The sequence below is a fragment of the Rhinolophus sinicus genome, chromosome 3 (genome assembly GCF_057876585.1).
Source record: "Rhinolophus sinicus isolate RSI-liver-muscle chromosome 3, RSI-T2T, whole genome shotgun sequence".
NCBI classification, from domain to species: domain Eukaryota; kingdom Metazoa; phylum Chordata; class Mammalia; order Chiroptera; family Rhinolophidae; genus Rhinolophus; species Rhinolophus sinicus.
Window position 1 is genome coordinate 68866504 of NC_142503.1, and position 18333 is coordinate 68884836.

Sequence of the window (18333 nt, forward strand, 5' to 3'; positions counted from 1 at the left end):
TCAGGAGATAATTTAAAATTCCTGATAGGTGATTAGCTGTTTTGACTAATACATAGAAAACTGTACCATCGTTTTTTGACCATTATATTTAAACCCCTGGACACAAACAAAATTCACTTAAAATAATTACATTTATCTGCATCTGAAAATTAATTGTGGCTATATCCACAAATGCCCATCAGTCTGACCTGGCTTTCAGTTATTGTTGTAAAGGTGTTCTATATAATTTTGGTTTATTGTACTCTTACATTGCTTCTGACCTCTCAACCTTATAGAAGAAAATTAGTAGAATGAAAGTTTATGTTTTTTCCATTCAGTAGTTGATTTGAAAATAATAAAATTTGAAAACCCAAACCATTACATATGTGTTGAAACATTTTTTTAAATATGTGTATGTATACAGTGACTTCCGAGAATATATGGTATTTTTGTATTATAATCATAGTTTCAATCATGAGAAAACTTAAAAATTATCTAGTGATTATTAGTTTGATATGATTTAGGAAAATATGAAGTTTTATCAATCAAAGTAGAGAAGCAACATGGTATAGTGAAAGAAGACACAGTATTTGAAATCCAAAGACCACAAGTCCCATTTCTATTATTTATTATCGTTTTAGTTCCATATCTATTATCATTGATTTTACTATATGGTGGTAATATTAATTATTACGAGTGACTAAAAATGCTCTTTCTTTTTTATAAGATTTTTTGATCTTTTTGAAAAGTGTGATGGATATAAATCTGGGAAATTAAAACTCAAAAAGCCAAAACAGTTACAGGCAAGTGCATTTGATTTCTTGTTGAGTTTTAATGCTAATAGCAAAGTTACATAAAAATTCAATTTCCTCTTAATTTATTTTATAGGAGGTGCTGGATATTGCACGACAACTTCTTATGGAGCTGGGGCAAAATAATGATTCTGACATTGAAGAAAACAAGCCAAAACTTGAACAACTCAAGACAGTGTTAGAGATGTGAGTATCTTTTGGAAACCCTTAAGTTTGATAATGACTTATAGTGCTCTTTCTTTAATATCTGTGGCTTTCCATGTTAGCGTCCTTCACAGTTTGATCTTTTGCTCTTTATCACTGTAACTGAGATGAAATTAGTGAAAGTCTAATGAGATTTTTATTTTTACTAGTGAGAAAATAGATTGTTGTATTGAAAGTTACTGTTTTAGCTTTACCCTAATTTTATAAGAAGATCAAAAGAGGACATCAAATTTGGATCTTCAGTGAAGTACTACTTAGAATGAAAGCTACATTGCTAACTTGACCACAGCCTCAGTGCCGTTTAAATCAAAAACAATTTTAAACTGTGCTTTAATCAAGTGAAATTGGTACCACCAATATTCCTGTTATAAGGCTTATAATTTTGACCACTTATAATCTTGTTAATATTTCCTTTATTTTTTTAAGACACATACAGTTTTAGGTTTTTATATATTTCTATACTTTTTCGTCTCTTCAAATTGTCTAGCTTTTTGTTGAGAAACTTTTTTGTATTTTTATTTTTGATGTGGTTAGAATGACTATCTATGGTACAGATTTTCTACTAGCATATTTTGAAGAATTCAACAAGGTTTTACAAATAGAAGGGGGCCTCAAAGTGTAAGGTTGTTTTTCTGTAGATGGATTTTAAATTTTTCTCTAGGAGCTCACCTTGAACGCTTACTGAGTATTTTCCATTCTGCTTGCCATTTTACTTTTCAGGTATGGCCATTTTTCTGGAATAAATCGTAAGGTCCAATTAACCTATCTCCCTCATGGTTGTCCTAAAACATCTAGTGAAGAGGAAGGTATGTTATTATTAATGCCTATTGTGTTTTAATTAGATGTAGGGACTTAGTACTCATTTTTGATTGATTGCCTTTGGACTCTCTGTCTAATAGTATAGGGACTGACATGCTATTCGATGGAGTTTTGTTAACTATGCCTTGTATTTAAAGTATAGATTTTATTCTTTATCCTTAAAGGGTATATTTTATTATTTTGAAAACTCTGTAGGACTTCCCTTTTACTCTGCGGTTGTTTCAGAAAGCTTATTTATCTATAATTCAATGTTACTTAATGGGCCTCTTTCTTCCTCTTTTGGTAGAACAGGGCAGAGTATACAGGATGAAAGCTCAAAAAGACTATTTGAAAAAATACACAATTAATGTGTTCTAAAATAGATGTTTTCCTCCACGCAGTAAATCAGAATACGCATTTAAATAAAATTAGTCTTCTAAGAGGAGTCAGCACAAATGTCCATAAATTCATTTATTTTTCAGAAGAAAAACGGGCAGGGGTTAGAGAAACAATTTTATGTAGAAATGCAGATGCCCAATAAAATAATATAATAAATAGTAATAATTACTCTTCCCTATCACACTGACAAAGGTTTTTTTTGTTTTTTTTTATAATACTAGTTTCAGATCGGGTTTTCTTATTTTATTCGTTTTCAAACTGGTAAAAAAAATGCTAATGAAAATATAGTGCAGCAGGATTTCATTCAGAGTATAAACTGACATAACTCTTGGAACAGTAATTTGCCAATATATGTATATCAAAAACTTCAAAAAATGTTCATATGCTTTGATCTTAAGTCTACTTATACAAATTTATCACGAGGAAGTAATCAGATACTCAGAAAAAGATTGATCTGTCAGAATATTTACAATGGCATTATTTATACTAGCAAAAGTTGAAGTAGTAATACATGCAAACACAAGTTTGACTATGTTGGGCTTTATATATTTATTTAAAAATTTGATGTGTTGCTCTCGTCACACTTTGTGATTAATAGCAATAAGCTTAATTTCCTATATCTTAATATTTAGGATCAAAACATTTTATAAATAACTATAATAAAAAAGTCATTTAACTGTCCTTCCATAAATTAATATTGGTCTGCATGGTAAAGCACATGCAACTACTAACTAACCCCAAGGGAAAGGATGATTTTCTATCACTTTTAATGAATCATCATTAAGTTATTTTGCGCTTATATTGTTTTTGTTTAAATTACCTTTGTTTCTGTAACACAATCTTAGGACATGATAAAGGGCAGCTCAGAATTAAGTACTGAAACTCATTCACTTATGCTACCTCCCCTATGTCTGAGAAAACACTTGGTCTGGAACATATAGTGATTCCACAATTCCAAGTTGTATTTATTAATTTATTTTTTAATTGCTGTTGACATACAATATTATATTAGTTTCAGGTGTATAACATAGTGATTAGACATTTCACAATTCCAATTTTAAAAGCTGCTCTTAGCTACATTTATTGTGTATCTCACCCATAAATTTAAATTCTAATATACATTAGGCTCTATCATCTCCCATCTTCCTAAAGATTATGCAAATCACTAATTCCTAATCATGAAAAAAGAATGTATCTTCACTTCAGTTAACATTACCTTCTATGTGACAGCACTGCAGAAGGCTCTTGATGTAAAGACAAAATCCGGATCCTGTGATCAAGGAGCTCTTAATCTAGCATATTTAGCACAAATAAATACATTGGGCAAATACCATTGCTGTCGTACTACTATGATAGCAGCAAAAGGAGACGCAATACCGCCTTTCAGAAAACTGGGAAAGAGCCTTCTTCCTAAAATATAGAGGAGATTTTGAAATTTTAGTAAGATCTTAACAAGTAGATCAAGGGGTATTCCTGACAGAAGCAACAGCCTACAAAGATAGATACAAGTACATTTAAGGAATAAAATAATACATAAGGGCTATATTCTACTGCAAAAGAGAGGACAAAGAAAAAATTAATCCTGAAACATGTCTGTTTAAAAGAAACAAATTTGACACTTGCTTTATCCATTCTCATATACCTTAGACAGCCGAAGAGAAGAACCATCCTTACTTTTGGTTCTAAAATGGGGAGGAGAACTAACCCCGGCAGGCAGGGTCCAAGCTGAAGAACTTGGAAGAGCTTTCAGGTGTATGTATCCTGGAGGTCAAGGTAAATCTTGGAGTTTCTCTAATTTGGTTAAATTTATACACTGTGTTTTCAAATCCTCATTTATTTTGAGATGTTATTAAATATTTATAGAAATACAGTGAGATAAAAATATAGCTTAAGTGATTTGAGGATTTATTTTCAGGAGATTATGCAGGATTTCCTGGTTGTGGTTTACTTAGATTGCATAGTACCTACCGACATGACCTCAAAATATATGCCTCTGATGAAGGACGAGTGCAGATGACTGCAGCCGCTTTTGCAAAGGTATAAATAAATGCTTTTAGAATTACTGGAATGTTCATCTAATATTGCATTTTAAAAAGATTTTTACTAAGGCAATATTTTAAAATTCTAAATTTGAAAATTCCAACTAAAGCCCCAAAATGGCAGTGATAAACCGTATTATTGATAAAGTTTACTTATTGTAAATAGTTAGCTTATACCTTATAAAATTCAACATGTAACACAATAATTGTGATACTTTTCTATTGTTTTGCGTGCTAATTTTTAAATCTGTGTTGGCTTTATTTAATACGTTTAGGGGCTATTAGCTCTGGAAGGAGAGCTGACACCCATTCTGGTTCAGATGGTAAAAAGTGCAAACATGAATGGTCTTCTGGATAGTGATAGTGACTCTCTGAGCAGTTGTCAGCAACGTGTGAAAGCAAGACTTCATGAAATACTTCAGAAAGACAGAGATTTTACTGCTGAAGATTATGAAAAGGTGGGTCTTAGCAAACTCTTTTACATGTGAAATATGCACACGTAGAAAAGTGCTTAAAACATAAACTTAGTCTTTATTGTATTATAAAGCAAATACTCATAATCATTGCCCTCCAGATAGAGAACAAGAACATTGGAACAACTTTAGCCCCCGTGTACCCCTCCCCAGTTGCAACCCTTTCCCTAGAAATAACTCTTAGAAATAACTACTATCCTGACTTTTTACATGGCTTTTTTATGGTCTTGTCACAACCAGAATACTTACTTGGATAAGTGTGCATCCCTACTGTAGTCTCAGTTTTGGCTATTTTTTAAGCCTTGTATAATAAAACATGTTTTCTTTTATGTCTGGCTTCTTTTGCTCAATATTATGTTCATGCAATTCATCCCTATTTTTGAGAATTTCAATATTTAATAATCATCTCTGTAGTATTTTATTTCAGAGCTTGGCAAATTTTTCCTGTAAAAACCAGATAGTAAATATTTTAGGCTTTGCAGATCACATATTATCTCTTACTGCATCTCTTTTCTAACCACCTTTTAAAAATGTAAAAACCATTCCTAGCTCATGGGCTTTGCCACAGGCAACATTAAGCCTGCAGGCCGTAGTTTGACCCATGTTCTATTTTATGAATATACTACAGTTTATATATGCTTCTACTGTTGTTACAGTTTGGGGCTATTATAATTAATACTACTATGAATATCCTGGATGCCTCCTAGTACATAAGAGTATGTGTTTCTCTTGGTTGTATTCTAGGAGTGTAATTGTGACCCACAATATGCCTATATTTCAGTATTACTGGATAATGTCAAATTGTTTTCCAAAGTCATTGAACCATTTCACAGTCCCCCCATGAGAATTGTCATTGTTCTGCATAGTCTCTATTCATGTTATTCTCAGACTATTCAATTTTGGCCATTTGGAAGGTAGATGTATAGTAATACCTCGTTGTTTTTTTAATGTTTTTGATAATTGTCTTTCATGAGGACTTCTTTTCAAGTCTCCGTCCTTTCTTTCTACTAGTTATCTGTGTTTTTCTTTTTGAGTGGTGCAAGTTCTCTGTATATTTTGGATATGAGTCTTTTTTATAAGTTTCATAAATACTACCACCTATTCTGAACCTTAATGATGTCTTTTGTTAAGCAGAAGTTCCTATTTTTCATAAAGTTCAGTTTTTTCCTTTATGATCAGTGCATTTTTAACATACTGTTTATAATATCTTTACTGTTTTGCCCTTCATATTTATCTGCAATCCAGCTAAAATTGGCTTTTGTATGTGCTATAAGGTAAGGATGTCAAAATTGATATTTTCCCCCCAACTATATGTACATCCTGGTGTCTCAGTACCACATACTGCAAAGACCATCCTTTCCCCACTACTTTGTAGTACTGTCTTTCTCGTATTTATGTGGTCTGTTTTTTAGACTATATTCTTTTGTGAATCTTTGTGCCATTGAATAAGATCTCCCAAATCCTACATGGTTCCTTCTTGAAGTTTTTTTTGGCTTTTTTTACATTTCCATATAAGTTGTAAAATAAGCTGGTCAAAAATCCTGTTAGGGTATTGATTTAAATTGCATTAAATGTGTAGTTTATGAAAATGTATATCTTTTTACAATTTTTTTCATGCAATTTTAAATGGTATCTCAAAATTTTATTTTCTAATTGTTGCTGCTATGTAGAAAAATTTTTAATATTGACTTTATATGCATCAACCTTATTGAACTCATTTATTAATTTAATAATTTATGGTTTTGGGGTGTTTTTTTTGACCCTTTAAAAGCATATCCACAGGTTTTCCTTTCCAATTCTTACGTTTTTTAATTATTTTTCTTGCCTTACTTTAATAGCTAGCGCCTTCGAAACAGTGATAAATATAAGTGGCATTTCTTGTCCATGATCTCAAAGGAAAAGCTTTTAATACTTGTCCATTAAGTATGATGTTTTCTGTAGATTTTTTTTATGCTACTCTTAAGTATATGGAAACTCTCTATTCTGTTCCTATTCGGCTAAGATTTTTCTCATGAAAAGTGATTGAATTTTATCATATTTTCTTTTCATCTATTGTATCATACGGTTTTTTGGGATGTGAAGCTACCTTAGTTCCTAGAATAAGCTCAACTCTTTTTATGTATTTTTCAAAAATATATATTTTTAAAAAATATTTGTGTATTTTTTAAGAATATATATGACTGGTTTGGGTTTCCCAGTATTTTTCGTTAGGAGTTTTACATCTATGCTCATGAGTTAGATTGACTTTTTTATTCTTGTTCTGACTTTGTCAGCTTTCAATACCAGACTTATGCTAGTATCATAAAATTAGTTAGTGAGTCCTCTTTTGGGGGAATAGTCTGTGTACTTATGTTACATTAAATGTTTGATAAAATTTACTGGTAAATCCTGTGATAAATTCTGTGGGTATTTTCTTTGTGGGAAAGTTTGTAATTATGGATTCCAGAGTAATTTAGTAGTTTTCAGTTATTATGTCTCGTGTCAGTGTTAAGTTACAATCTTCCAGAAGTTTGTTTATAATATCCTCTTTACATTATTTGTAATGTCTTTAGGATCTGTAGAGACATCCCTTTTTGTTTCATGACATTATACCATTTTTTTCTTGATCAGTTTTACCATGGTTGATCAGTTTTATTCGTTCAACGAACTGTCTTTCAAATTTGTCAGATTTGTTGGCCTTCTGAATCATGTGTTTGTCTTCTATTTGATTAACTGTTATTGTTTAATATTTTATTCCTTCTATAATTTTATTTTGCTCTTTTTCTAATTCTCAGATACTAATGTCACTTGATGAATGCTTATTAACTCATGAATCTTTTCTAAAATAAATACACTAGGCCATACGTTTCCCTTTATGCACTGTTTTGACAGTATTTATAAATTTTGAGTTTTATGCAATTTGGTGCATTTTCTAATTTGATTTTTTCTTAGATCATAGGTTATTTAAAAGTGCATTTTTAAAGTTTCTAAATGTATGGCAATTTTAAGTTATACCTTTGTTGTTTTTAACTATCATTTTAGATAAAACAAAAATTCTTGATTTTTTCATGTTTTTCTTTTTTTATTGTTGTATGTTAAAATTTTCCACTATAATTGTGCATTTTTCTTGTGTTGTTACTTCTCTTAACCCTTGCTTTACATACTTTGATGCCATGTTATTAGATGCATACACATTTTGGGTTGGTATATTTCAATCAGTACTTCTTTGACTCAAAGTTCACTTTCTCTGAGATTAATATGGCTACAACAGTTTGTTTGTTTTTTAATTTGGTGTTTGCATAGTATATCTTCTTATTTTCAATATTTCTGAAACTGTTTCTTAACTGTATCTCTTAAAATCTGCATATGGTTGTTTCTTAAACAATTTTGAAAATCTTTGTTGAGGGCAGTCATTCCATTTATATTATAAATTTATGTATAAATCTATTTTCCTTTTAAGCGCTTTATATTTGTACTGCCTGTTTTTCTCTCCTTTCTTGTTTTGTTGGAAATAATACTTTATTTGATTCTCTGTTAGTTTGCAATTTTTATTAGATTTTTAGTATTTGTTTTGTTGTTACCCCAGAGATAACGATAGGCTTCTATGACTTCTAAAACTTGAATGTTTACATCATGTTTTCACTCTTTCCTTGGACAATGCAAGGACTCTAGGATAGAGGAGAGTACTTTTTAAACTTTAACTTGCGTATGAGTCATCTCGGGTTTTGTAAAAAATGCAAATTCTGATTCATCACATCTGGGGTAGGGACTGGGATTCTACATTTTTAATAAGCTTCCAATTGATGCCAGTGCTGCTAGTCCTTGAACTATACATTTAGCTCAAGGCCTAAAATCTTTATAACATTTGCCCAGCTTGCAATTTGTATGCTATTAATATTGTTTATTGTTTGTTTGTTTTTATAATAGTATGTTTTTCTGGGCAGGGAGGGGAATAGGACTTTATTGGGGAACAGTGTGTACTTCCGGAACTTTTCCAAGTCAAGTTGTTGTTCTTTCAATCTTTAGTTGTGGAGGGTGCCATTCAGCTTCAAGTTGTTGTCCTTTCAATCTTAGTTGTAGAGGGTGCCATTTTAGCTTCAAGATGTTGTCCTTTCAATCTTAGTTGTGGAGGGCGCAGCTCAGCTCCAGGTCCAGTTGCCATTGTTAGTTGCAGGGGGTGTGGCCCACCATCCCTTGCAGGAGTGCAGGAGTCGAACCAGCAACCTTGTGGTTGAGAGCCCGTGCTCCAACCAACTGAGCCATCTGGCCACCCAGGAGCTGAGCGGCAGCTCATTGACTTCATTCTAGTTGAGGAGGGCATAGCTCGCTGGCCCATGTGGGAATCGAACTGGCAGTCCCATTGTCCAGAGCTTGTGCTCTAACCAACTGAGCCACCCGTCTGCCCAATATTGTTTATTTTTATTCTGTACTTTTTAAACCCCACAATGTGTCGTCATTATTATTTATAAAGCAGTATTCATTTAGATTTATCTATGAATTTATCCTTTTAATTACATTGAATTTTTCCTGAATTTCATAGTTCGCATTTAAGATAATTCTCTTTCTGTTTGAAGGACAATGCAGTAATTCTGTTAGTCTACTCATGATTAATTCTTTTTTGTTTGTTTGAAGATGTTTTCATTTTAACTTTATTCTTGGATATTTTTTACTGGGTATAGAATTCTAGAATGGCACTTTCTTTCATTGCATTGAAGATGTTGTTTCACTATCTTCTAGCTGCCAATGTTTACCTTGAGAAGTTAGCTGTTGATCTTATTATTGCACCTTTTGAAGATAATTTCTTCTTCTTAATAAGTTCTTCTGGCCTGTTTTAACATTTTATTTTTATCTTTGGTTTTCAGTAGTTTTTCTATTGTGTTTCTAAATGTAAATTGCTTTTTAACTTATCCTAATAGTTTGTTAGGATTCTTGGATCTTTGGTTTCAGTTTTGGAAAGTTGTTTTAAGTTTTTTGTTTGTTTGTTTGTTTTTTAAATATTGCTTCTATTACCTTCTGGATCTCTAAATATGTTTGCCAGAACTTACTGTTACCTTTCTTTTGATTTTTTTTCATTCTTTTATCTGTATGCTTTATTCTGGATAAAATCTTGTACTGTCTCCAATTTACTGAATGTGTCTCTGGCTGTATCAAATGTGCTATAAATTCAGCCCGTATATTTTTCAATTCCAGAATTTCCATTTGCTTTTTTAAAAAATATAATTTATTGTCATTTCTTTTTTCAATAATTTGCAGTTCTTTGATGATTCTCAGTGTTTCCTTTTATCTTCTTGAACAGAGGAAGTTTCTTTATTTTTTTACTGTTTGATAATTTTATTACCTGGAGTCTCCTTGGTTCTGTTTGTGTTGCCTATTCTGCTGATTGGCATCCATACCGTTCTGTTTTCTTGTGTACCTGAATATCTTTAATTATGGATGGATTTGTTTATTCATTTGTGGAAATAAATTGAGCTTAAGATTATATCATCATCTTCCAATAAGATTTTTTATTTGTTTCTACTATGTGCCTGTGGACACTGCAATCTAGGATTGCTTTAATCCAGTTTTAGAACAGATCTTTCTGGGCCAACAGTTCACCTAAACTTGGTCTGCAGTTTGTTGATGGGTTGGTTTGCTTCTGATTCACCCTCACTTTTTTGAACCCTAAATACAGAGAGTTTACCAGTGTTCCACCTTTGAGAACCCTCACTTCACTTCTGTCTCCTTAACCTAACAAGGCTATTAAAGTTCTACTCCACTTTTCTGTTGTCTATACAGGATCAACAAATGTCTCCAGTGCAGAAACAGCCTTAAATGCCAGTCACTCTCTACATCACTGACCTAAGAATTTTGGTTCTATAATTTATTACTGTATCTCTCATATACTTTAAAGCAGAAGTATAGAAGTTGTTTGCCCAAGATTATTGCTTATATTTGATGATTAGATTGATGCAAACTACCTATTTCACCATAACAAGAAGTGTAATTCCACTTTACATTTTTTATTTTTGTAGAAACTTGTTTGATGGGGTTAAATAACTTGCCAAGCTAAGTGTCAAAACTGGAATTTGAAACTGTGTTCTCATTAATGGCTTTTGTAGATTTAGGAAAAATCTCATCACCAAGGGTGTTTAAGAGCATGATGTTTTAGAGCACCAGCTCTATAGCCAGACTACCCACTTTTTTTATCCTACTCTTCACATACTAGTGGTTTGATTTTGGGCAGTTTGCTTAACCTCTGTTAAGTACTTCATCTGGAAAAATAAATGATGATGATAATAGAGTCTTAGGGTTATTACATGTAAATATATGTGAAATGGTTAGAACCTTATTTGCACATATTAAGTGAGTCAGCAAATTGTCATCGTAACTTAGAATAAAATGTCATTGTAAGTTAGATTACTTCTGCTACATTTTCTCTGTGAATAATCTAATAATAGCTAAAGTTTATTAGTTTTTTAACATGAAATTCCAGGGTTTTTGCTTTTGTTTGATTTTATTACTATATTTTGGGGGTCATCTTAATTTATGGTGTGGAATTATTCTCTAGCTTCTGGAAAATTTTGTATATTGTTCTCTTGGGCAATTGGGCATAACCAGGTATAAAATGTATACTTTACTTATTTGTAGCTTACTCCATCTGGAAGCATTTCTCTTATCAAATCAATGCATTTAATTAAAAATCCTGTGAAGACCTGTGACAAAGTTTATTCCTTGATACAAAGTTTGACTTCTCAAATCAGACATCGCATGGAAGATCCCAAATCATCAGGTAAATACTGTTTTTCTTAGAGCATAAAACAAAAATTACTATCCAATTACTCTAAATATTTTAAAATATGATGCACCAATATTAAGAAATCAACCCTTTCATACTAAATCTAGGTATGAGTTAATATATATCCAGCAAAAACATAATTAAGTTATAGTTGCTTTTTTCCATGAAAAAGATAATAAAACATTCTTCTATGATTAATTATGTAGCATTACCATATAGCTAATCAGGAAATAGGCAGAATAATAAGAAAAAGCAAGCAGTAGGAAGGTGATGTGGGCTTTGATTCTAAGACTGGCTTGGTTAATAACTTGGGCAACATTGACATCTTAGATTGCTTACTAGTGAAAATGGATCCTTTGAGGTGTTTAATTTTTAGGGTCCCTTTCTGGTAATGACTGTCTATTCTGTTAGTGATGTGAATCTAATGAAAATAATAAGTAATAATCTAATCAAAGTAATTTAAAATTCAGAATAGAAAATGTATTAGCTTAAAAGAATTTTGTTATAATTATTGTTGTTGTTTTTTCTTATTGAAATATGTAACATGTAACATGTTCCTAACCTATGTATTTATACCTTTATTTAAGTCAACAAAATATCTGGTTACTAATAGTATATGCCTATGGTAACATTTCCTACCTTAACAATTTTATCTTTGACATTTTAAAAAGTTCTAATTATCAACTTTTTAATATAGTCTTAATTTGATTTTTAATTAATATACTAAAAATGTTATGTTGTTTTAGATATTCAGCTTTACCATAGTGAGACATTAGAGCTTATGCTACGTAGATGGTCCAAGTTGGAGAAAGACTTTAAAACAAAAAATGGAAGATATGATATTAGTAAAATCCCTGACATATATGACTGTATAAAATACGATGTCCAGCATAATGGTTCCTTGAAATTAGAAAACACAATGGAATTATATAGGCTTTCGAAGGCATTAGCAGACATTGTTATCCCTCAGGTAAGTAATTCCTAGGAATCATTTTTCTTATGTGTTGTATAGATACTTTACAAATGTCTGTCAGTGTATAAAAGATAGCTGATTTTCATGTCCATATAAAACCCATAACTTTAAAAAGGAAAGTAAGTAATTTTGTATTTATATTTTAAACTCTGTATTTGTTATGTTAAATAATTATTTGATTTTCTCACAGTTTGATTGTGCTAACTTTTGAAAATTTAAGAATTGATACTCCCGAAGAATAATAATGTACTAACAAAACAAGACAACTGAAAACAGGATGGACTCAATTACTAAAATATTTATTGGGTACCTATTATACACCAACCAGCTGTATGCTGTGGAAATGTGCGGGGAGTGGGAGAAAAAGGTAGTTGTGGCCCTATATACCGTGTTTCCCCCCAAAATAAGACCTAGCCAGACCATCAGCTGTAATGTGTCTTTTGGAGCAAAAATTAATACAAGATCTGGTCTTATTTTAATATAAGACCAGGTCTATAATATAATGTAATATAATATATAATATAATATAATATAATATAATATAATTAATATAATATAATATACAGTATATAATACCAGGTCTTATATTAATTTTTGCTCCAAACGACGCATTAGAGCTGATGGTCCAGCTATGTCTTATTTTAAGGGAAACATGGTAGATTTTAAAATTATTTTTACTTTATGTGAAAGTATTTTGAAAATGTTATTTAGAGGTCAATATATAAGTAGTTATTGGTAAGGAGGAGTGTTCTTGGGTCTTTTTATTATAGGAAAATAAAAATAAAGGTAAAACAAGAATTCAAGTGATTGAAATACAATTAAGTGGAGAATCAGATTGATACTAAAGACATAGTGACAAGACAAGTTGAGATAACAGATATGTTAGAAGAAAATAATTCAGGATGCCCTCTCTGGACCTTTTTTCAGCTCAATTACTAAAAGATTATATGGATATCATAAAGGGGGAGTAGATCAGGCATTCTAGTTGTGAACCAAAGTTAAGAAGCAGAAAAAATGAAATACGTGAAAAGTATAAATATTCTCAATAAAAGTAGCCTGACTTAAAAATATTCATATACAAAAAATGGCTAAAATAATGTTTTTTCCCTAATATTCAAAGAAAGTCCAGGAAAAATTACAGACTGAAAACCTGGGAATTCAGACAGTATGCAACTTACCTATAGTTACTTGTGTAAATGTTAAAGATTAGCTTATTTCAGCATGAAAGAACAACTGTTTATTTGGTCAAATACATAATAAAGACAGTTTTAGGTATGTTGTGTGAATAAGTGATTTGCAAACATGAATTATTTTTAAAAGAGGATAAAAATATCTCAAACGGGAAGAATATGTCTTAGGGCCTACTTTAAGAAACACTGACTTAGAAAACAAGGACTTTATTTACTAACAACTCTTGTTTACTAAATGGAAGAGAAACTTTATTTTACAGAATAAAAAGTTTTATTTTTATAATTAAGATATTTTAAGATTACCATCAATGTGAATATACTATGTTCTGTAAAACTCCGTTTTAGCTACAGGTATAGACAAATGATCATTGTTCTAACACTAATTTGATTATAACTCATTCAGTAAAGTTACTAAATCCGCATCCATCTTTGTTACAAAATTCAAGATAGAGAATTCATTCAAAATTTTCTTATTAAAGATTCTGAGAGTAATAGTTACTGTTAATTCTGGTAAACATTATTAATTTGCATTGGAAGTATAAATAAGACCCTGATTTTTTTCTTTATTTTGGATTGCATTGACATTAGTCCATGCTCAGTACATTTTAGTTATACTTATTCCTACAATGGAGATTATTTAAAAGTACATTTTTTAACAGATAAGCTGTAAATACAAGACCCTTTTAAGTATTTATTTGGCTGTATGCTTTTTTTCAAGATAGCCTTTCAGTATATCTAAGTGTATTACCTACTCAGTGCCTTAAATACACAAATGATTTGTTATACTTGATCTCAAGCCTCTTTCTCAGTCATGTATACTAAACATTTTAGAATTGGGAATGAAAAATTTGTTTCTAAGAGTCAGGATTGAAAGAGTACTCAAGTATTAATGGGGTTTTAGATGATAATTTCTCCTGCTTTTTGTGTATGTATCTTATTTATATCGTTCACATAGACAAAGAAATTTCTCACCATCTCCTTAAATATTTATAGTGAATTTTTTTAAAGATTGTAATTAGAAGAAGCACTGAAAATTAGAATAGCTAGGAAAGATTTGAGACATCATTTGTATCTCTTAAAGTAATTCATAATGCTTAGTTGTTCTCAGTCTCTATTACAGTAATTGTTTTTTGATGTAATTAGGTTAGATTTTCACAATAACAGCCTGAAGACATCTCCAAAATTATCTTTCTTGGACAAATTATTTATCTTTGAACTCTTGGGACTCTTCAGACAACATTATGCCCCAACTTCCAGAAATCAAAGTCTTATTTTGGTTAAAAACATAATTAAATGTTGGTAAATTTATAAGTTTAAAATCAGAGGATTTTTTATATGCTTTCTTGGAGTTTTGAGATTATAAATTGAGGGAGGAGAAGACAACGTGGGATTTACCTTCGTAATTTTTTTACTTGATATTCCTTATTGTAGCCAAAACTTGGGATTTCTTTTTAAATGAGCATCAAGTTCAGTTCAGTAAATATTTTGCTTTGTTCCTTTAGCCTTCATAAATCCAAAACCCATGGACAAAATTTAGGCCTTTGCAATCCCTGAACAAATAACTAAAAATTCTAGCTGCATTTATAGTACTTATAGTGAAACTAGTTTTTAATGGGAAAAAATGAAAATTTTACATAAAGTAGGTCCCCTTCACCTGTGGTTTGCTTTCTGTGGTTTCAATTACTCATGGTAAACAGCAGCCGGAAAATATTAAACAGAAAATTTCAGAAATGAACAATTCATAAGTTTTAAGTTGTGTGCTGTTCTGAGCAGCATGGTGAGCCCTCCCTCCTGCCCGGGACATGAGTCATCCCTTTGTCCAGCATGCACACCCTCCCGTTAGTGACTTAGTAGCCATACTGATTACCAGCTCGACTGTTGTAGTCACTGTTGTAGTCAAGGGTGCTTGTGTGCAAGCAACCCTTATTTTACTTAACAATGGCCCCAAAGCACGAGAGGAATGATGCTAGCAATTCAGATATGCCCCAGAGCAGCATAAAGTGCTTCCTTTAAGTAAAAAGGTAAGTACAGTACAATTAGATATTTTGAGACAGAGAGAGACCACATTCACACAATTTGTATTATAGTGTATTGTTAAAATTGTTTATTTTATTAATTATTGTATTCTTTGTAAAAATAGAACCAGAAAAAGCATGCTGTTTTATAACCTGATTTTTTTCTTTCACTTAGCATCAAGAACCTCTTTCCATGTCAGTAAAGCTATATGTACATCATTATTCCTGATGGCTGAATAGTGTGATGTAATAATAACTTATTTAATCACTTTCTTGCATTTGGAAATCTGGATTCTTTTAATATTTTTCATTCTCTTTAAGTGTGTGTGTGTGTGTGTGTGTGTGTGTGTGTGTGTGTGTCTGTGTCTGTGTGTCTGTGTCTGTACATGTATTCAAAACTATTTCTGTAGCTCTAGAAATCTTTTACTGGTTTTCTTCCAAATGAGCAGTGTATGAGATTATGTATTTTATCACACCTTGCTAGCAACAAAAATTTTCCCTGATGATTTTTAATTCCAGCATTTTCCTTTTGTTTAGTCATACATACACAATTGCATTTATATCCTTTTTACATATCTAATTCGTAGTTACCTATGTTGGCAAGATTATTAAACCAACCAAGCTTTAGTGTAAGGTAAATGACTTCAAAAAGTTCCATTTTCATAAATCTTCCATCTGTAATCAATCAGTCTTTTCTTTATTAGGCAGTCTTGAGATCTATTATCCGTACTCATGTTTGACCATCTGGAAATACCTGGTAGCAGGAGGTAGCCTTTAAATTCAGGTATCCCAGAATGTACTTGGAGAGAGAGAGAGGATATGCCTATTTCTTCCTTCCTTCTCTCTACTTTCCCTTTTTTTCCTCTCTGTCCGCCCCACATCACTTTTTGCCCTTTTCCTTTATCTGCCCCCTTCCCCCCTCCCTCCATTCCATCTGCGGGCACATCACAGATTTCCCTCTTCTCGTATAAGGTTATTTTCTATCTACCTCTTTGAACTGTAATTTTTATTACAATTATTACAATTAATATGTTTTCTTGATACTTTAGATTACAATTTCTCACAGATTTTCCTCTCATATAAGGTTATTTTCTATCTACCTCTTTGAACTGTAATTTTTATTACAATTATTACAATTAATATGTTTTCTTGATACTTTAGATTGCAATTTCTCACAGATTTTCCTCTCATATAAGGTTATTTTCTATCTACCTCTTTGAACTGTAATTTTTATTACAATTATTACAATTAATATGTTTTCTTGATACTTTAGATTGCAATTTCTCACAGATTTTCCTCTCATATAAGGTTATTTTCTATCTACCTCTTTGAACTGTAATTTTTATTACAATTATTACAATTAATATGTTTTCTTGATACTTTAGATTGCAATTTCTCACAGATTTTCCTCTCATATAAGGTTATTTTCTATCTACCTCTTTGAACTGTAATTTTTATTACAATTATCATTAAGATTAATACGTTTTCTTGATATTTTAGATCGCAACTTCTCATAAATTTAATTAACCCATAATAATTATATACATCATGAAATTAGGTAATTTCATGGCATTTTTTGCTTACCACTAATTAAAACTTTAAAAGTATTGGCCAAATGCTTTAAAATAATTTGTTAGCCTTTTTAATCTTTAACATTTGAATAGACAAAAATCCCATGATTTCAATTTATGTTTTTTTCATATGTTTATTGACTATTTGTTCTGTGCTTTAGTATTTGTGTCCTTAATCCAGCTTTCTTTTAGGTCTGTTTCTACATTTAAAACCTACCAATGGAGTTGAACTATCCATAAAGATTACATTTATCCATTCATCCTACCTTCTTCAGAAATTACTTGCTCTTTCAATTCCACCAAAAACTATACTTGCATTTACTTGACTATTGTTGAACATACTTGCATATATTTGAATGGTATACTTGCATTTGCAGAAATGTAAACTAGGAGTTGTATAGTGTTCAAATAAGGCTCACTAGAATTCTTTAGCGGTGCATTTGTTAGAGTTCTTTGGCATTATACCCTTTTTCTAATGTCATGTATTCTCTGCTCAGGAATATGGTATAACCAAAGCTGAAAAACTGGAGATTGCCAAAGGCTACTGTACTCCTCTAGTTAGAAAAATTCGCTCAGACCTTCAGAGGACACAAGATGATGACACTGTAAATAAACTCCATCCTGTGTAAGAGACTGTACTATTGTTTAAATCTACAGGCATCTATTTTTGCATACTTCAAATCTAAATTACTTTTTAATGTTCCTATGAAGAAATCTTACTTCACACTGTGGAAATAAGAGTTGCATCATTATTCCTAATAGTTAACTCCAACCAGGGTTCTTTTTGGGGCCAAATTGGAGAAGAACCGGGGTGAATAATATGTGTCATTATTCACATTATTCAGCATGTACCCCATTCGGCCAACATAAAGTGTGAGCTTCTTCTGTCGTTGTTAATAGAGGAGTTACAATGAACTATTAACAGTGAACTTGACTAATATTAACTCTTCTTTGACTAATCTTAGAGGCCCCAGTTAGTTCCAGTTATCTTCAAGTTAAAGGAATATCTCCTAATTCCTCAACTGTGGTTGGAAGAGTGATAGATTTATTTATGATGGTATTTTACTTCTAGTAAGATTCAATTCCATTTTACAAAATGATTTCAATGTTTAATAAGCTTTCACTA

The 18333-nt window shown here is 31.3% G+C and overlaps 1 protein-coding gene across 27 annotated transcripts in view; it reads left to right on the top strand.

The window, feature by feature from the left end:
- PPIP5K2 (diphosphoinositol pentakisphosphate kinase 2) overlaps positions 1–18333 on the top strand; it is a 62047-nt gene that overhangs the window by 18514 nt on the left and 25200 nt on the right. For 23 of the 27 annotated variants that reach the window (XM_088796652.1, XM_088796655.1, XM_088796657.1 and 20 more), the window contains 9 exons: positions 707–782; positions 868–977; positions 1716–1801; positions 3840–3965; positions 4108–4229; positions 4507–4689; positions 11311–11452; positions 12205–12428; positions 17705–17832. In XM_088796652.1, the coding sequence (XP_088652778.1) occupies positions 707–782; positions 868–977; positions 1716–1801; positions 3840–3965; positions 4108–4229; positions 4507–4689; positions 11311–11452; positions 12205–12428; positions 17705–17832 (1197 nt within the window). The remainder of the gene's footprint in view (positions 1–706; positions 783–867; positions 978–1715; positions 1802–3839; positions 3966–4107; positions 4230–4506; positions 4690–11310; positions 11453–12204; positions 12429–17704; positions 17833–18333) is intronic. The other 4 variants (XM_088796654.1, XM_019727957.3, XM_019727963.3 and 1 more) reach the window with 1 other exon arrangement.